This window comes from Lonchura striata, chromosome 8 (assembly GCF_046129695.1).
Source record: "Lonchura striata isolate bLonStr1 chromosome 8, bLonStr1.mat, whole genome shotgun sequence".
In the NCBI taxonomy this organism is placed as follows: Eukaryota; Metazoa; Chordata; class Aves; order Passeriformes; family Estrildidae; genus Lonchura; species Lonchura striata.
Window position 1 is genome coordinate 27,262,407 of NC_134610.1, and position 20,514 is coordinate 27,282,920.

General features: G+C 36.8%; 2 protein-coding genes and 1 long non-coding RNA gene across 3 annotated transcripts in view; 2 read left to right on the forward strand and 1 right to left on the reverse strand.

The window, feature by feature from the left end:
* LOC116183854 (uncharacterized) overlaps positions 1-10,665 on the forward strand; it is a 75,647-nt gene extending 64,982 nt beyond the window's left edge. Inside the window, exon 4 of the long non-coding RNA XR_004148546.2 lies at positions 10,592-10,665. This is a non-coding gene — a long non-coding RNA (uncharacterized LOC116183854). The remainder of the gene's footprint in view (positions 1-10,591) is intronic.
* On the reverse strand, positions 2,539-15,856 carry SGO2 (shugoshin 2). The gene is made up of 11 exons (XM_021555422.3): positions 15,727-15,856; positions 12,310-12,443; positions 11,296-11,390; positions 10,499-10,656; positions 9,768-9,943; positions 9,347-9,424; positions 8,537-8,619; positions 7,922-8,148; positions 5,532-7,466; positions 4,580-4,724; positions 2,539-2,967 (listed from the first exon to the last, which is right to left on the reverse strand). The coding sequence occupies exons 4-11, from the start codon at positions 10,641-10,643 to the stop codon at positions 2,862-2,864; spliced, it is 2,895 nt and encodes a 964-aa protein (XP_021411097.2). The 5' UTR covers positions 10,644-10,656; positions 11,296-11,390; positions 12,310-12,443; positions 15,727-15,856; the 3' UTR covers positions 2,539-2,861.
* On the forward strand, positions 13,340-20,283 carry KCTD18 (potassium channel tetramerization domain containing 18). The gene is given in 5 exon segments (XM_077785218.1): positions 13,340-13,397; positions 17,330-17,504; positions 18,515-18,609; positions 18,953-19,055; positions 19,761-20,283. Coding segments are annotated over 5 exon segments (954 nt in total).
* Positions 20,284-20,514: the final 231 nt, after the last annotated feature.

Genomic DNA, 20,514 nt, shown 5'->3' on the forward strand with positions numbered 1-20,514 from the left:
CGTGGAACAACAGGACCTTCACTGAAAAAATAATTAAGCCCATCCTCAAAGAGATTATAAATTTTCTGGGAAGATAAAGCATGTGCCTCTGTTTCTAGCTTTCAAACCACAGGCAGTAGAGAGAAACAACCATTTAAAAAACCATTGTGTTTTGCTGCTGCAGTGCCAGCACTGGGAACACAAGTTGTAACAGGTATTTCTTGAGGGTTTTTAATGACACAGCTGCTGATATTGATAAATAGTAGAAGCTAGCAAGAACATTTCAATCAAAAATAAAATAATTACAAACTTGGTAACAAAAAACAATGAAAAATGCTTAATAATTTTGATGTGTACATCTTTCTAAAAAATAACATTGAAAAATGATAGAATTTATCTTCCCAACCATTTCTGCACCACTTCACAATAGTCTTGGCTAATGGGGTGATGTACACAGCATGTATCAGAAAGAGAAAAGTTTGTCTGCTGAAACTTCCCAGATAATATTAACAGCTGTTTTGCAGTGCAGATGACATTGCCTGGGTGACAAGGTAAGTTTCTTATTGGAAGAATTTTCATACTGATTGGACACTCTTTGTACTGCAAGGTTCTATATGAAAACACCTTGCTCTTTGTACTGCTGTATATTTACAATCTCTACATGATCTTTGCAACTGACAGCTACACAGCTCTCTGTTTAGGGAATAAATGTCCTCTTCATAAACTCACTAGTGACACATTTAACTCTAAATTAATACCTGGAAAGTCCTACAAGATCTTGAGGAAGCTGCCTTAGGGCTACAGAAAATAACAAAATAACCACAGCAGAAAATAGCTGTGGTATTACTTAAGTGTTTGTAAATAATACATTTACACCTCTTGGTGTTTATGGTTAGAGTTCCAGACTTACATGTAGAATGGGTACACCTAAAAGTTATATCCAGGAGTGTGTTTTGATACATACGAGTCCCTTTTCTGTCAAAATATACAGCTGAAATTCTGGCAACTCACAGAAGGATGCAGGTTCCTCCTATTGAACTTGAGATTCCTCTCAGCACATTTCTCCAACTTGCCCAGATCCCTCTGAATGGTGACAGAACCACGGGGTATTTCAGCCACTCCTTCCAGTTTCCCATCAACCGCAGACTTGTGTAGGGTGCGCTGGCTCGTACAGGTTGTTAGTGAATGTGTTAATCACTGCTGGCAGCAGTGTGAACCCCTAGGGAGCTCTAATGTTTTGCCTCCAGCTGGACCATTTGGCACTAATCGCAACCTTCCAGCTTTTCAACTCACCTCACTGTGCCCTTAACGAATCCATACTTTGTCAGTTTGTCTGTGGAATGTAATCAGATAAAATGTCAAAAGCCCTACTATAATTAAGACAAACATCTAGTGCTCTGCCCTCACCCACCCAGCTAGTTGGAGAAGACTATCAGGTTCATAAAGCCTGATTTCCTGATTGCAAATCAATGCCAGCTGCTCCCAATCACCTTCTTGTCTTTAACAAGTGTTAAAGGACTATTTTCTCCATCAGCTTCCCAGCTTACAATGTAATCTACAATGAAGTACAAAGAATACATTTAAAAGAATGCTTTTAAGAATATATTACAATTTTTAAAAGAATATATTATATTTTAAGAATATACTTTTAAAGAATATTTTAAGAATATACTTTTAAAGAATATTTTAAGAGTATCAGTTACACCTCTTAAAAAGATACATGCTGTATCAGACAAAAGGTCAAGATAACCAAAGAACTGGTCTCTGAAAATGTCAAAAGGGAATGTCCTTGGAAAATGTATAAAAAATTGGTCAAAGACATAGTAAGGCTTTTTCAGAATCATCTTCCAGCCTTCAAAAATTTGCAATTCAAAAACATCCTGTGCCAGAAATGGTGTTTCTGGTAATTCCTTATAGATTTTTCTTCCATTAATGTGTCTGATCAATTTTTAAGCCTGTGTAAACTGGTAACATCTACTGCATATGCATGAAGAACCACCATCTACAACCAAAATAAGTTAACTTATCTCTATCTCATCAAAAATGCCTCTCTGTTGCAAAATCAACCTGAACCTTATCCATTGTAATGTGTAAAAGCTGTGTGGGTAGAAAGCCTCTGGCAGCATCTACAAATCAGATACTGCCAGAAAGCTGTCAGCTGACAGCACCTTATGGAATGCAGAGGGGAAGCAGTAGAAAACCCTGAAAGCTGAATGGTATGACATTATTGTGTTAATTGTCACACTGGCACTCTCAGTTGGAAACTCAAGGTGTTGCTTTGTCTAGATCCTATTTGTTACTGAATTCCTCCTGCAGTGCCTTTTTTTTTTCCTTGCTGCCTCTGGCACATACTGTGGGCACTTGACTTCCCTCCACTATTTCTCAATGAGATTTCCTCATTAAAATCTCAGTGTGATTCTGTCAAATCCAAAAGTCAACTATCAAAAAAAGACTATCTCTGTTTATTTTACTAAATACATAAAAATTTGGCATGCATGTATCCATTCCAACCAGCACTGAGAAATTATTCCACTCAAAATAAACATGAAAAACTCACAGTACAATTCCCAAAGCTGGTTTATTCTTATTTTTCATTAAAACATATCTTTTCTAACATTTTAAGAAGTACGGCAAACCATTTGAACAGGTTATAAATTACTGACCAGAAATGCAAAACAGGAGAGAGCCTAACCTGTATATGCATTCCTCAGTAAAGTATTCTGTGCCCCTTTTATAGAGGTTCTTCTCCAGAAAATTTCACTGTGAAAGACCTTTACTAATCAAAGAACAACAAATACTCTATATTGCTAAACATTTACATATATACATAAACAATTGTATCCATTTTAGAAGTATTGTCCATAAAGGCAATTCTCTCTTCCTCAATAAAATCTTGATTTGCTTTTAAAATTTCCTTTATTTTTTACTTTGTAGACTGGAGAATTCAGGAATTGTGTATCTGTAAATCGATCCCCTCTCCTTAATTTGCTGTAAAGAAGTAAATGACATCAGGTATGAATATCGTCAAGCACATATGCAACAACAGTAATGTAATCATAATAATTGAAATGGTAAATAGCATTAATGAAAGCTTGATACACTAAAGAAATTAAATTTGTGGAAAATAAGTATGTCTGAAAAAGCAAGACACTACTGCTTTCCAAAATAATGCTAGAAATATGTGACCTCTATCATATTAGGATGTGATATTTCTATAAAACAAAATTCAAAACTTATTTAAACCAAACACTTAGCAGCACCCATTGAGGACAATGTAAATCTAGCTAAAATATAAATAGGAGACAATAGTCTAAAATGTTGATTGACATCAACATTTTTTTCTATTATTAGTCACCATTTCTCAGAAATACAGAACTTACCATTTTGGGGTAAGAGTGGTAATGTGTCAGTATATAATACTGCAGAATTTTAACATATAAGTCAATTAATAATATAAAAGTGTGATTCTAATCCCTTTCCATTTTTTTAATAAGTTATCTGGCATAAATATTTCTGAATTGCCAGTGGTAAAGTGAAGACTTCCTACATTACTTTTTAGCTCCTACTTTTGCTCAGTTTCACTGCTTCAGTTGTTAGCTTACTCACAGAAGTAAAAAATATTTTGAGGTTGTATGAGAACAGTGCTCTAACTTTTTTTTTCAGCTTGGGCATTTATCTCCTCCTGCTACAGTATGGCCAGAAAAAAAGGCTTTTTATACATTTGTCATAAATTAAGTTGTTATAATCGTTTCACTCTCTTCCCTGTTCCAGGGAAGCCTTTCTACTGTCTTTACCTCATAAATACACATCCTACTAACACACACTCAACACAGTGGAACTGTTCTTATATTAATATTACACTAAAAAAAATCCAAACCAAACAGAAAAACCTCAACAACTTTCTGGCAAAAATCCCACAGAATATTTTCAGAAATTGTGAACCTAAAGGTCCATTTATATTTAGATCATTAATGTAAGGGCAAATAGATTAGTTTTCTTAATGGAAGTTTGGGTTTCAAATCCCGTTTTAAATTTTAGAAGCTTTTTCACAATTTATGTCTTGTCTTCTAATAATCTATAAAATCCTGCACCACTAAATTTGCTAAGAACAATAAGAGGGAAATTAATTATAAAATAATATATCCAATATAACTATCAAATTAATATAGCTTAAATGATTTTTTATATTACATACACTTAGTTGAATAAAACTACTGAATTATATAGTATTAGTACATAAATTTCATTTCCATTTGACAAGATTACAAGAACATTATTATGGTGTAGTTTACCTTTAAGTATAACATTAATAATTATTAATCTCTAAAGGGGTTTATATCATGATAAACATTAAGATTCACTATTATTTTCTAGTAGTCCAGTATGTATTTTAGAATTAGAATACTATTGTTGTCTTACTTTGGCACTTGGAAATTCTGCCTCACTAACTGGAGAAGCTTTATATCAACACTGAAGTATCTTTGCAGAAGAGATTTGTGACACCTCAACTGTTTCTTCAGGGGTTTAATAACCAATTTTTACTGGGGTTAGTTATACATGAAAAAGACAAGAACAAAAGGCCCAGTTTGTGTGTACCTACCTGTGAAGATTTGGTTCCTTGTAGCAAATAGTGGGTCTGCCTCGTCTCAGTGGTGCTGCTGAGCCTTCTAACGTTTGGGGGGATTTAGGTGCAGAAGTGTGACATTGTATACTAGTATTTGTCAGTTCTTGGAAAGCTTTTCTCCCTGTAAATACAGCAGTTTATATGCTTCATTTTAAGTATTACCTGAATCATTATGTAAACTTCAATTAATCATTATTTTTGATATGTGTTTCTTAATTCAGGTACATTGATTACTGCTCCTACACTAAAGATACTCAGCACAAATCCACTGTATTAACTCCACTACATTGCGTTATAATAATTGCATTTATTATAGAAGAATTCAAGCCTATCCTCCAGCTACATTAAAGTTTTCTTATGTTATTAATGTATCTTATTTAAAAAAGAGATTGTAACATCAAAATTGGCACATGGAACAACCTACTCAACATACTTTTTAGATACCAGAATTCCTGTTGAGTTGCAGTGTTTCTAAAGAAACAAAAATGAAATCTTTAAGTCCAGATATATTTTCCATTTAAGAAGGGAACTGTGTAGTTCTGTCTTGTTTCTCTTGGATAAAAGCTCAAGCTATTTTATCTTTCCATCCCCAACTTTTTGAATATAATGGAATTCTTCAAAAAAATGAATACATGCTTTAACTAAAATTGCTTCTCAAGAATGTAGACTACTTATATCTGCCCTACTAAGTATCATCTTGGGATATATGGAAAAGTAACAAGGCTACTAGTCACCACAATTTAAGAAGATATTGTAACTAATACACGATATAGAAGATTTTGGTGATTTTCTTTCTTACACTTTTCCACTCCTGTTTTATCTGCTCTTAACAAGCAATGAGGGGACAGAATTAAGAGAAGACATATTGCCACTATTTCAGGCACTACATAATTCAAAATGCCTTGCTTTTTCTAGCCCACACACTTACCATGACAAGGTGTCAAAGTATTTTTGTTACTCTGTGTAGAAATAGGATCCATATTTTGTTCTGTTTTTTCAGCATCCAGGGCTTCATTCTGATCATTTTGCCTGTGGATTTCAGAGCTTTTCAGTATAGAGAAGTTGATGGAAGCATTGTGGTTATCAAGAGCTGGGAGCTCCACTGGGGGCTCCTGGGAAGAGCTATCTGCCTTAAATGGCGTATCCTTACAGCATACAACTTCAGTCACAGGCTTAGACTTACTCACAGAGGAATTCATTTCATGAGGGACTTCCTGGTCATCCAAAATATTCTGAAACTCCTGAGCAATATGCCTGAAATAACTTTTTTCTCGTCTGGTGTCAGTAATATCAGAACTAAAACTCTGTTTGTGCTTTACATGCTTATCAGGAAAATTACTTATGTGGCATGTTTTATTTGCCACTTCTGAGGAATCTACTTTCTTTAACCTGTTAGCATCATCATCAGCCTGTTCTTTAGCTTGTGGTGTATTTAGAGTTACACCATTCTGAGTAACTAAAGCTACTTGCATTTGCTGAGTTGCAGTTATTTTCTTTCCAGCCTCTGCAAGCAATGAATCTTTATTTTTTAATTCTTCAGTTTTAGAAACTGAGAACCGGGTAAGATTTTCCTTTGGTATTACATAAGCTTTCCGGCTGGCCTTTGCCAATGTATGCTTCCATCTGACTGATGAAAAATGGCTGCTCTTTTGGTCTACTTTCTGACTAACTTTAGGAGGGCTGTCATTTTCAGTTTCTCTACCTTGTCTGTAACTACTTTTTTTGTTGTTTTTTCTCTGTATAATACTCTTCTGATCTTGTTTTCTCTTGCTGCTGTCACACTGGTTTATCTCTGTTTGAGATTTTTTTGAAATATAGTCTCCATTCTGGCCATTTTCCTCTCTACAGGATTTTTCTGTGTTTGCTTTGGAAAGATTTTGTGAAGTTTTCCTCTTTATTTTTGGTTTGTTATCTTTCTCATTTGTATTCAGAAAGCCTTCCTGTAAAGGCAATACATCAGAAATGTTATCTTGGAATGCCAAATTTTCAGCACAATAAAGTTCTGGTGGGATCTTGTTAACAGATGAGCAGGAGTCGGTTTTTTGTATTCTGCTTTCCACTTCTCCAGGCATTTCTGACAAAGTTCCTTTATTTGTCTCTTGTTTTCTTGGATTAATTACATTAACCTGGTATGTCCTCCTTGTTCTATTCTGTTGCTCTACAGGATTTCCTGTAGGTAGCTGTTCTGTCTGACTTTGGAATAGCTGAGTTTGTGAATCAGTAGTTTCTGAAGTTTCATTATTGTCAGCCCTAGAGTGCCTTTCTTCTGCATGCAAATTTGAATGGACTTCAGTCTTGCTTTTAATTTTTTCTTTATCCTTCTTAGAATATTTTACTTTTCTGAAATTTGGTAATATTTTGTCAGACTTGGCATTATTAATTTTATTTTGGTGCAATTTATAATTGCTTTTTGCTGTAACTGTGAGTAGTTCACTTGCATCACTGGCAGTCAACTCCATATCAGCATCATAGACAGTCTCTTCAGGCTTCATCACGTTAGTAAAAAGCAGCTTGTCAAAATCTTTCTCACTTTCACCATTAAATTCAAGAGGTGAAAGTATTAGGCAAGACAAGTCCCTTGAACCTTCCTGCAAATTCGTATCATTGGTGTTGCTGCTCCTGTTGATATCATGATGAGGCAGATTCAATGACCTACATTTTTTATCAAAATACTTTATATTAGGTTGAGTTTTTGACTTACAAAGTACTGCATTTTTCTTTCTTTCAGTCACATTTTCATAGGATGGCAATAAACTACCATGATATTTTTCTGTAGGCTCCTCAGACTGTTCTAAGGATTGTGTATTTTTTCCATGAGTCAGAAAGGCACTATTGCAACCTAATTCTGCACCCAGTTGATTACCTGCAAAGAGAAAAAATTCAGCAGCTGGTGAAAAGAAAAGAGTGTCGCTATCTGCTTAAAACTATTGAAGGCTGAACCATAAGTATGGAAAAATTACACTTTTTTAAAAAAGGAATACACACATTCTATGGTTGGTCCTTAAAAATTTAGTAAATTGAAGCTAATATAACAATTTACTGAAGTTGGACTTTAGGAATTGGACATAAACAAAACTATTTTCCTATAACAACTTCAGCTATTTTTTGGTTATCTTAGCTATGTAATTTCAATGAATATTATTCTATAAATGATTGTCAGGACACCTATATTTATGGATGAGCATTTATTTTTCACTAGTTTATTACAATTTAAGAATCTTATTATACCCTCTGTATTGCACATTGAGTAATGAATTATTAAATACTAATTCTCAGAGAGCTTGAAAAATAAATCTCTTACACAGAAATACATCATACCTTTCAAAAATCTATTCTTGTCAACCATTGGTTCTATTTCAATTAACTTTTGATTATTTGTACCAGAAGGCAAGAGTGATGCAAACTTGACTTGATCTGAATGTACTTCCTCTGTCACATTAGTGGTACACTTGCAAGAATTTGATGCTTTGCCCAGAGAAGGGCTACCCTGCTGCTCTGCATTTGCTGTTGCAGTGAAAGGAAGATTTGCTGGCAATTCTACAGATCTGAAAAGAGAAAATTTTGCTTTGAAGCTTTTTACTACATTTTCTATCATGATATTCAAGTGTTCAAGATGTTCCCTTAATAATGTATAATAGCTGAAAACAAGAAGTCAAGTATGATAGGGGGTTCTGTCTTGGGGCAAATGTATTTTTGATGATAGCAGATCCTGTCTGGGGCTGGTGAGATCACATGATACAAGCAGCAAGTTACTCAAACACAAGTTGGTCTACTGCTCTCTCTCTAAATTCTGAGTTGCAAACAAGTAATTTCTGGATTAAACAGGAAATGATTTCTCATTACCTCAAAACTACCTAGGACAATGTACAAAGATTAGCTGAAAGAGAAAGCCACAGACACCAACCACCTCTGGCATTTCACACAACCACCTACCGAGCTGACCGACGTGCACCCCTGAACTTGTCAGCAGTAGGGCTGCTTGGGCCAGCTGACAGGGGAAAGGAACTCTGGAGATCCTTTCAAAAGAAGAACAGCAGGGAAATACAAATAGTTAAATATTCTCTTATGTTTTAAGTATTGGAAATATCCACAGGGGAAAAACCCCACAAAATGAATGGGAAAAAAATACATGTGCTGATGGAAGACACATGATATTCAAACACATGCATTAAAGTTAAACCAAAATATTTTGTTACAAAATTCACCATAACCTACTTTTATCCCAAAGGAATGTACAGACTTTCTAAATGTAGCTATAACTCATACAAACTACATTATGCATATAGAAGCACAGAGCAACACTAAGCAAGTTGAGAACAGACAACACAGTATTTTCCTTTTTTAAAATTCACTGTATTTTTTCCATGACACAAGGACAAACATGGACTATGTTTTCTGGTTAAGTTTCCAGATGTAAGATATTTATTGCAGCACTAAGCAAGGAAGGCAGGTAACTTGCTTACTACATACTCTAGTGCTAAGCTTTTTTTTAACCACATGGTTCTTCTTTCAGGCTAACTGATATTTAACTTTTAGATACTCTGGAAACCAGATTAAATCCTAAATTTTCGGTACAGTAAAATTAAATCTATTTTAATATACTGGTTTAATCCCAAGTTTTAAGGAGTTGGGGTAAATGTTTTACAACACAAATAGTATTTCAATATTGTACTCAATTTGATGCTTTGAAAATCTTAGCATGGAAAATGAGTTCAATACAGTAAAGTTGAAAACACATCTTACCTCAGAAGGACTGCTTAGTTCTATTGCAGTTAAAAGGTTTTCATTCAAAAATGCATCTATTCCAATAAGAGTTTTATTCTGCATATAACAGAAAAAAATATTTTAAGAGGTAAGAAGAGACAAGATATAAAAGGTGAGTCTATGCTGCATTGTTTTTTTACTTAATTGAGCACAAACTCATTTCAATACCTACAAATATAAAGGTGAACCTGGGACTAAAATAGCTATAGATATATACACTGATAGACAAAATAGTTAAAGAAAAGCTAAAAAAGAAAAAGATTATGCTGTCGGATTATATAACTTTACAAATCTGAGGCATGTATTTTAAGCCACCACTTTAAGAAGTAATATTAAGTTAAAAAAATATAAAAGCTTAGTTTAGCTGTTCTAAGTATAAATAATATTATTTGCAGCATACCAAACAGCTTAGTTTTTGACGAAGTGAGATATTATGAAGCTGCAGTTTTTCGACTTCCTTCTGAAGAAAAATCTTCTCATTCTTTAGCTTGCGAGAATTTTCTTTTTCAACACTCAAAGCCACAGCTAATGCTTTGTTATTTTGTTGTAAAGATACTTTAAACATAGATGAGTTATCTAAAGGAGACAAAATAACGTTATTTTCAACAGCTTCAATTCTAGGCCCTCTCAGTGTGAACTATCACTATATGACAACATTTTTATCTGTAGGTTCTGGTGCAACAACAGCAAAGCCTAATACTTTCCAATATAAAACAGTTTATGTAGCTGTCATTCTGATGACTACTCTGTTTCAAGTTTATATCATGCATAGATTCTGCCCTAGTCTGGATTTTTGAACATAAGATTATTTTAAGAAGAAAATATTTAAAAATTGATAGTTTCCCAGGCATAAAAATATTCACAAATATTTTAAAAAATATAAATTTTACAAATTAAAACATTGAAACATTCTCATAATAAAATTGAGTTTTGACAACATAAAGAAAAAATCCTTTCTATTAAAAATAAATATTCCCACTGTCTTTATGAAAACCTACCTATACTTATCTGTTACAGAATGGTTGTAACAGGCAGAATTTCAGCTAATCATGTTAAATACAATTCCTTTTAAAGCCATATATACATTCTAAGTACAGGATATGGCTTCAGTTTTATTTTAACAGGACTTACTTATTAATTTAGTTTTGATTTTAGAAGCTAAAGAAGCATTCCATTTTGCAGTTTGTAATGCTCCATCTCTCTTCTTCATCCATCCTTTGGCAGCATTTGAGTTGAACATAGCAGATGATGATTTAGCAGCTGCGCCTTTATCCATCCTCAGAATGAATCTGTACACCGTCAAGGGGAACATCCAAACAAAAAAATCATCTTTTTGACAATTTTCAAATTGAGTTTACGAGGATTTCTGTGTCTGAAGTTGAAAGAATTATTTTAGTTTTTATCTTTGCTCAGTTAATTAAAAAATTAATGAATTAATCAACACAATGAGACATTAACACAGAGACGCACAACACTTGATTACCAAACCACTAAACCTCCAACCATCAGATACTTCAGCTTGCCCATTCCCTCACATTAACTACACGAGATGGGAAAAAAACCCCCAGCTTCCACTTCACCCATACCACCAGACCGCCTTGTGCTTTGCCAGGGCTTTAAATCGACGCATTTAAATGAAATGCATTACAAACGGTGCGAAATTAAGAGGAAGGAGAGAGAAGCAGAGACCGAGCGCGCCCCGCCCGCCCCCGCAGCCCTCAGGGCCCTCAGGGCCAACGGCCGCGCCCGCGGCCGTTGGCCCTGAGGGCCCTGAGGGCTGCGGGGGCGGGCGGGATTCCCGGCGCGGGGATCACACAGAATTGTGCCACGCTAAAACACCTCAGCTCTACCCTCCCAACTCAGTCCCGCACCAACCATTAACAGCATGCAATTAAAACTTTTAAGAAATGGGCGTTAAAGATGCGAACGCTTAGCGTCGATCTCGGTGCGCCGTGAGGGGAGGGGAAGACTTCAGGTGGTCCGCTTAGCTGTCGGAGATTTTTCGGGAGAGTTCAAAGGTTTTCTGTAGGTTTAAGGGAGAAAAGCACATAATTCCTTCTCAGCGGCAAGTTAGGTTTCTTTATGGCTGATTTTGAGCTGTACATGGAATAACGATGTATAGACAGGAATCGGGGCAGTTAGGAAAACAAGCGTGGTAAATTTACAGCCTAGTAGATTATATGCTGCCTGCATGCCTACAGACTTGGAAGGGCAGGAAGTTTCTGACAACACAATTTGAGCAAGCCCGGTTTTAATGTGATTCAGGTAATATTAGGATTGTGAATTGCATGGAAGTACTTTAGTCTAATTAAATGCTTTCCCCCAAAATCTCTTTTAAGTCCAAAAGCCCTTTAACAGTCTCTTCACATACATTCTCTTTTACTGGCTACATGTGCTGAGTTCTACCATTAGCTCAGATGGACATTAATTTCTTAATTTGATCCCAGGAATTGGTAATTTTAGAGTAAACTGAATTAATGGGGTTTTTTTTAAGATTTACAGAGATGCAGAAGGTTGAAATAAAAAGCATCGGTTTCTGTACTTCGGTAATCATCACAAAAACCTTACTTTGCTCTGTGCCAACATTACAATATTCTATAAAGTAAGTCAAAGGAATCACACATGAAATATAAGTAGCATTATGTGAAAATGTATCTTCATGAACTTACTATTTTCATAATCTGCTCTAAATAGCATCTGGAGAGTCCCTCACTTCTACCTGTTCTAGTGAATGATGTATGACAGGGTTTCTCGGTGTGGCCCTGAAGGTGCAAAACCTTTAAAATACAGCTTTGATCCAGCACACATCATATACCTTCAGTACGTTTTCCCTTACAAGGAAATTTGGAAGTGACTGTAGCCACTATAAAACTCTGGCCAAATAAAAGAGCAAATAACCTTACATACCTTTAAAACCAGAAAACCAGTCAAATAAAACTTACCTCCTCCTCCTTTCCACAAGGCAGTGTTTTCCTCCAGATCGAGCAATGAGTTTTCATTTCCTCAAATTCCACAATGGCTGCAAGTCTAGGAGAGGCAATCACCAATTTGCTTCCATTTAGTGTTTATGTCACTACTGTGGGCAATAAATTTAAAATAAAATGTGAAGTATTGCATTTCCACCCATGGTCATACTTTCCTTTACACTTCGCTGAGGAACTTCCACACTGGAACACTTCACATGTACAAATCTCCAGCTAATTGCCAGCTACTCAAAGTAGGGAAGAACTTAAAGCAGTGCCAAGTTTCACAGCCTATATATCTTAAATGTATATTAAAAGCAGAATTACGAGTTTCAGTCACTTGGCATCCCATGACTGGTCTTTAAACTGAATAGAAATGAAAGGTAGTGACGGAAGACTCTTGTGAAAGCTCTAATCATGTGGGAACTGAACTTGTACCTAACTAGATACATACATATTCTTGCCTGAGAAGAATGAATCCTGTAGTGCCTAATACAGTGTGAGATATGACAAAAGCACTTCTGGTGGGTAGATTATGCAGAACAGCTTCTCTCTTTCTGGATTTTTTTAGGGCCAACAAGATTTGAGCTCATAATACAGCTTTTGCTGAAATTATAGTATTAAGAACCTATCTTTCTCTAATCACACCACTTCTTGCACAAGCTTAATGAAAAAAAATCCCTTTCTTAATGCCTCAAATTTGACTGAAATTAGTGAAGTGAAACACAAATATACAGAGGATGAGTATGTAAGCCTGGCTTCATTGGGAAACTAGTAAACACCAAAACAAAAACATCCTTGTGTTCATTTCCCAAAACATGCAGCTCAAAAGGCACTTTTGCTGGTTATGCTGCACACTTCTATGCCAAGTAAATGCTGTACTAATCCTGAATTGTAATGATAATTCACATGGTTAAATCGAAGGTCCAAAACCTATTGCATTGTTTGTTTATATGTGTGTGTGTGCGCGTGTATTGACTGAAACTGTGTACAGCATTCTGGTCTCGCAATGCAGAAATACAGGAACATTGTTCAGACTTTTGAGGCAAAACCAAGCCAGCTTAAAGGTGAAAAGAAGCATGGAAAACTGCAGCTTCATTAAGTGAATGCTTTAGAGTGAGAAAGACCAAAAGCTGTACTTACACAGTAAGGTCTGACAACAATGGCCACATTTAAGTTGCAATTGCTATGCATGAGCTATTCCCAGTGAGTAAGGAAAAACATATCCTTACTAAAGATACAGTTAAACTAGATACCATTATTCCACAAAACTCATCTAGTATACTTATTTTCGCTTGTTTTACAGTAAATCCAACATCCATGAATTATCAGCCTGTAACTGGTGTTAATTCATTAGATATTAAGCATCAGAAACCTGGCTTCTGGGCACACTCTTGGTCAAGAACTGTCCAGGGAGCACAGGGAGCCTTGGTGCTTGGCATGCCATTCCTTCTCTTTGCCGCAAGTGGAGCATGATTAGATGCCAAGAAAAATGAAATGTGTTTACTTTATGGCTTTGCTACATGGCCTGAACTGCCATTTGAATGCAAATCTGCATTAAGATAAAAATAAGTGAGTTTTAATTAGTAAGTGATCACTTAGAGTTACACAATTTCAAAGAGAATTTATTATCCCTGTACTAGAATCAGATGATGATTTATATTATTTATTTGGCTCTTTCCTCTAATGTTCTTCATTTGACTGAAGGAAAGTCTAAATTAAAAGTTTTTGGTCCTAAAATTAACGAAAACACAGTAGTCCATGAATATTTAGGTAATCTCAAAAATAAAAATATAGTAACAGACAACAATAAAGCAAGTGACACAGCTGAAACTGTAGCTGGCTGCTGTGTGTTACATATTGTTTGGTCTTTTGCAAGTGAGCCTGTAGCTGAAGTTTTAAATACCTTAAACTGGTGACAAAACACCGCCAAAAGGAAATTAGAAGTAAAAAATTAGGATGATACCAGAGGAAAATCAATAGGAATTGCAAATATAACTGACTAAACTATTTAAATACAATGTAGGCACATTTCTTATATGTCCAATGTACAGTTTAGTAAGTGGACTTTTACTGAACTTCAGGTAGCAATAAAAATACACTGTTAATATTTAATTATCTCGAGAGTAAATATGAAATATAAAATATTATGTATTTTATATAATATATTGTATATTATACATTCTAAACATATAACCAGCTCACACCTTCCATAAAGTCTGCACAAATCCAGAGTTTGGTGCTGTTTTTTGCACTCCTATGTGCAAGTTGTATGTATCCAAAAGGATTATTTCTTACTGCATGATTGGGCCAAAACCCCAAAGTTTGTAAGCAAATAAAGGATAATTAAATGGAAACTAGACATAATGTTGCAATTTTTTTTTAAGAAAATGCAGCTGCATTTAAAAAAGTATTTTTCATATATATAAACTTTGTGTAATGAGGCTGAGACAAAAGTGTAACAAGAACCTATTTTCTTTACCTTTCTATTGTTCATTACATGCATTTTGATGACCACTCAACTCTATGTCAGACAAGGAATTTAGCAGGACACTTTCTGAATGTCTTTTTTAAATGACTGTATGAGGGCGAGGCATCTTGCCTGCATTACTGAATCACAGAATCATCAAGGTTGGAAGAGACCTTCAAGATCATCTGCCATCAACCCAGCACCATGTCAGGAGTCAGCTCAAGCTGCTCTCAGATTGAGAGCTGCCCTGCAGAGAAGGACCTGGGGGAAGCTGGTGGAGGGGATGCTGGACATGACCCAGCAATGGGCGCTCCCAGCCCAGAAAGCCAAACAGTCCTGGGCTGCATCCAAAGCCCCGTGGGCAGCAGGGCGAGGCAGGGGATTCTGCTCCTCTGCTCTGAGACCCCACCTGGAACGCTGCATCCAGCTCTGGGGGCCAGCACAGAGGGACAGGGACCTGGTGGAGTGACTCCAGAGGCCACCAGGAGATTGGAGGAATGGAGCACCTCTCTTTTGAGGAAAGGCTGAGAGAATTGGGTTTGTTCAGTCTGGAGAAGAGAAGGCTTTGGGGTGACCTAACTGCAGCCTTCCAGCACCTTAAAGGACCGTACAGGAAGGATGAACAATAGTATTTATACAGAACAGGTTTGTATTAGCTATTAGGAAAAAAAAAAATCTTTTCTGTGAGGGTGGTGAGGCACTGGAACAGGTTGCCCAGGGAAGCTGCGGATGCCCTACCCGTGTTCCAGGCGGGGGGTGGTTGGAAGTAGATGATCTTCAAGATCCCTTTCAAGCCAAACCATTCTAACATTCACTATGGAAACAGTTGAAGCAGCAATAGAATCAAACATACTCCGAGTAAACCCGCAGTTGTAATTAAAAAAAAAACCAAAACAACAACACATTAAGCACGGTTTGTGCCTTACAGAGCAGCCGACTGCAGGCGGGTCAGCCACACTTGCAGCGCGCCTGAGGGAGCCCCGCGGCAGCGCCGGGGAGCAGCGGCAGCCGAGCCCCGCCGGCCCCTGCACCCGGCTGGCCGCGGCAGGGACTCCGGGAGGGGCGGCGCGGCCGGGGCACGGGCTGCCCCGCTGCTGTCCCCGCCCCGCTGCTGTCCCCGCCCCGCTGCTGGCCCGGCCCGGCCCGGCCCGGCCCGGCCCGGCCGCTGCCATCGCGCGGAGCAGCGGCGCGCAGGCTCCGCCCCCGCGCTCCGGGCCGAGCAGCGTCCCTGCCATGGGAGGGGCGCGCAGTGCCCGGGAAGTTAAAGCCGCCCCAATCAAGGATCGGCTTTTAAAGAAGCCATTGGTTCAAAAAGAGCTGCATTATTAGTGCTGTGAACTGTGCTTAGGATTTCCTGTGATGACCTTCCAGAGCTTTGGTCATACTTCCTCACCACGTAATTCTGCTTGCACATTTGGCTCGAAAGAGTAAGCTTTGTGTTTCCTACCAAAGTAGAACGCCATCGATTGTTACAGAATATTTGGCTATCTGCATTACTAGGTCGCCAGAACTGTTTTTAAAGTGGTATCCTGTTACAGATGTTCAAGAGCTGAGCTATTGCTTCAGTCTTGTATGTGATATGTTAAATCTGTAGCTGGCATTAGTTTTACTTCTATCTGTGTCTGTTTTAGGTTTGAATAGCTCATAATGAACATTACCACTGGCAAATGCAATGGAAGAGGGCAAGGTTGAAGATGTCCAGGATATTCCATGACTGAATGTGTGAGCTGTTTACACAGCCAGTCATGAGGCTCTGTGCTGCTTTAAGAATTCCATGCTGGCTTCCATGTTTAGTGGATGCTTTCCTTTAAAAGTGGATGAATCTGGTAAATATATTGAAGCTCTAAATATCACATTCTGATCATGAAGCTCTTTGGCAAATACATGCTTTTATACATATTTATGCATTTTATAGTATATCTCTTTTCTTATAATATATATAGTCTGCTGAGCATCAGTTAGCTTCTAATTCCAGGCTGTAAAATAATTCTGCATGCACGACTTTATACGTACAGGTAGTTTATCTGAATTCCACAAGTCTATTTGTGCTTGCAAACACTCACATTTATACAGTGCCACGTCCCTGTCCAAACTGTGGCTTTCGAACGTACTTCTTCAGTAAAAATACAAGAATAGCTAAAATTGAAGTTGGCAGAGTATTTGGCATTTGTCTTGGGTCCTGTCTGTGCACCTGTATAATCTCCAGAGGCATCTCATTCCCACTGTTCATTAGATAAAAAGATTTGGGTCTAATCTTTGTTTCAGACAGTTAAAAATTGCATTTTTCACCACCATGGCTTGATGTAAAAGTTTGAATAAAACTATTCATGGGTCAAATTTCACACTTGTTTGTGACTTAGAAATCCTGCCAAAGTAGGTCCAGTTAAAAGTGATGATGGATGAAGAATAGTAATTCCTTGTTGCATACATAAAAACTGTTTAAAATACTCAAAATGTTTAACATAAGGAGTTTGGATAACACAGCAGGACTTTGCTACCATCTTTCACAGTTGCAGTGAACAGCCTGAGATTCTTACCATTTAGTTTGTATCAAGCCTACAGTTTGGGTCCTGCTCTATATCAACACTTCTGGAGCAAGCTGTGAAAGTAAAATTATTGGTGTGTATGCCACAAGAGCTGATGGGGCTGATGCAATTAATAAGGCACCAGGAATGAAAATTCATAGTAAAAGCACATACAAAAGGTAAGGTGACTGTCAAACATCAAAGTACTCTGAAGTGAGAATAAAAACATATAATAACTATGCCAAAATATTATCCTATCTAGCATAATGCAGCATTATTGTATTATAAATCTGTGGAAGGCATCTTTGCAGCTCCCAAAGCATCTGGAAAATATAATGGCCACACTTAACAAATAAACAAGATAAAAACTAAGCCTGGAGGTTAAGAATTTGAGAGAGCACACACAAGGTGGTTAGCATAGAGTTGCTGTAAGTTCTTATTCTGCTTGACTTATTATTTTAAAAATACAATTAAAACAACTATTAAAATGACTTTCTGATATTTACACTAAATACAGTGAATAAATCCCCATACAGAAAAACCTCCAGAAATACTTGAAAAGTTGGTTGTGATTCATGCAATACTTTTGTGCAGTCTTCTAAGACAGCTGAGCACTGAGAACCAGAGATGAAATGGTTTTAATTCTTTAAAGAACGTGTACAGCTGTAATTGGAAGTTATTGGTAGACATGTACATACAATTGGAAGCAGTGGTCTTTGTCACTCTCACAATGCAGTGTCAGAAGTGTCACTGTGCATCTTTTGATTAAGATAGAGCTCTTGATACTTCACCATCTTTATAATTAGGATGCATATCTTCCTAATTTTAGGATGGGAACATTAATATTTATTCCAAAGGTATTTGGCAACATATCAGGTATCTGTTCTCCTATTATGTATTCTAGAAAAATAGGTTTTACATAATTAATTCTGTAATTATTCTTCTATGAAAATCTATCCTTTCATGAATATCCAATTTTAGCAATAGGCATTCACAGGAGAATTCAAACCTCTTTTTTGAATAAAAACAAAATCAGAGTAACATTTTCCTTTTGGCTTTGTAAAACATTTACTGCTAAGTCCTTATAGCTAGGATTTGGTAAAAAGAATGATGTATTTCACCAATGGTACATTTTTAATGACTTAGCTAACTAATCACATAACTGTTACCTTTAAAACAATAATCCTAGAGAAGCTGGAAATAACATCCAATACATCTGGAGCTATTACTCAGTAGCTGATCTGAAAAAGATGATGGATGCTTTTGATGCCTGGGAAGGAAGTGGTAGAGTAATAATTTTTTATTTCAGTATTATTACTTTTTAATATACAAATAAGAAAAATATTTGCCAACTAAGCATAATAAAAACCTCTGCATAAACTTCCATAGCATTGTAAAATAGTAGTGGCTCTTTGGAGGGAAGAAAATGTTTTATGGGATGTTCCAGAGAAGGGACAGGAATTGACATGAATGAAGCAGCGTGCTGGCTGTCAGCAATGCTCATGTCAGCAGGTTGAGAGCTGAAATTCTGCATAATAAAATAAATGTATTCATGTGTTTAGTCAGGTGTAAACATGCATGGCTGTGTTCTCTCAGCTCATCAGTACAATGCTGCTATGAAATGCAGGTGTCAGCTACTGGAGAGTGCCTCAGGAGCTGACTGAATGTGAGACTCTAAAAGAACACCCTCTGAGAGGCAGTTTGCATCGTATGCCTCCAGTTTATAAAAAGTATGCTGATTTGCATAGGTGGCGTAAAATTAATTAACAAATACAGTGCCATTTCCCCCCCTCTATAATTTCAGGTTCCTTAAATACCTATCCATGTTGAGATTTCTCTGGTCTCATTTACATTTTTATAAAGCATCATAGAGCTCTTAATTGCACAACTGAACTCGCTAGAAGCAAATGACCGGTTTTTTTAGGCTGCTGAGATTTCACAGCAGGCTGGCAAGGAGTAACTTGAAAAACTAGAGAGCAGTATAAGTTAAATGGACTGCTAAACCAGAAATTTAAGTGAAAACTTTAAAAGGTTAAATCACATCTGTGAGATGTGTTCTAGAAGGAATTTCTAAAATTTCCTCTCTGCAGTTTTATGGCAATATTTGTGATTACACCTCCATTCTCCACGTTAACCTAAAAGCAGCCTTTTGCTGGCACAATCATCTGAGCCAGCCTACAGCCACTTCACTGCTACAGTTTTTAATGTCACCTAAGAGAGGCAGAAGAGATTGATCGTTCTATTCACAGAAAGGCAGCCCTGATTGTAGTCATGAACTGTTGGGAAAACCATAATTTATTATTCTTCCAGTATAATTTAAACCTATTTGTGAAAGGCTGTTGTAGATGGTCTGTTTTGTAATAATGTTATAAAAAGAACAATGTACATATATAGTTCATTTTTTAAAATGGAACTTCTTTGTTTTACAGACTATAAATTGACTGTACTGAAGTAGAAGGCTGTTTACCATGTAAAGTGGGTCTCCAGCCAATTAGATTCTCAGGTCCCTCAACAAGTACCCACATAAAAGTCAAGAATTCATCTTCATTAAAGGTAATTGCTTACAATGCTTGACATTCTGCAGCAATTCTTAAACGACCCCATAGTGGAAGTCTGATAGTGCACAAAGAAGCTTCTCAAACCACATCCACAACATGCACATCAGTGCCCAGCAAGTCCCAGGCTCCCTGTGGAAGGCAGAATGCTGGCAATGGGCCACTGAGCCAATTGCCATTCCAAGCTCTGGGGAGTAAGAAGCCTATGAACAACTGTGCAGTGAAGCTGAAAAGGACTCCACTTTTTCTTGTGGCACCACCTCAGCCACCTTCTTCTGCATCCAGTAAAACAAGAGAACAGAACACTGTTGCTGTTGAAATTCCTACAGTGTTAAACAAGAAAGAACCAGCTGTATTTGCAGAAAGTATTACACGTAAGATAGAGTGGATGGGTAATGTTTGACTCAGTCTGATAGACTGGACTGCTCTACATTATATGGTTGAAGAAGAGATCATTATCTCATGTGATCCTTTATTCAAGATTAGGTAGAAAATGGTGATGAAAAAGATAATGAAAAGCACAGGAAGAAACTGTTTTAAGTGAGCACTGAAATGTGTTTTTTGCTTTATCTCTAGAAGTTTTTAGATGTTGGGAAGGGAGGAAGAAAAATGGATTTAAAAAAATCACTCAAGC

What these genes read in the sequence shown, in the direction of transcription:
- SGO2 (XM_021555422.3), bottom strand. Translation starts at nt 10,643, where the DNA reads ATGGATAAAGGCGCAGCTGCTAAATCATCATCTGCTATGTTCAACTCA. An exon ending in GTCAAAAACTAAGCTGTTTG is followed by an intron (nt 9,425 to 9,767) that starts GTATGCTGCAAA and finishes TGTTATATGCAG; the next exon opens with AATAAAACTCTTATTGGAAT. An exon ending in CAAGAATAGATTTTTGAAAG is followed by an intron (nt 7,467 to 7,921) that starts GTATGATGTATT and finishes TTCTCTTTGCAG; the next exon opens with GTAATCAACTGGGTGCAGAA.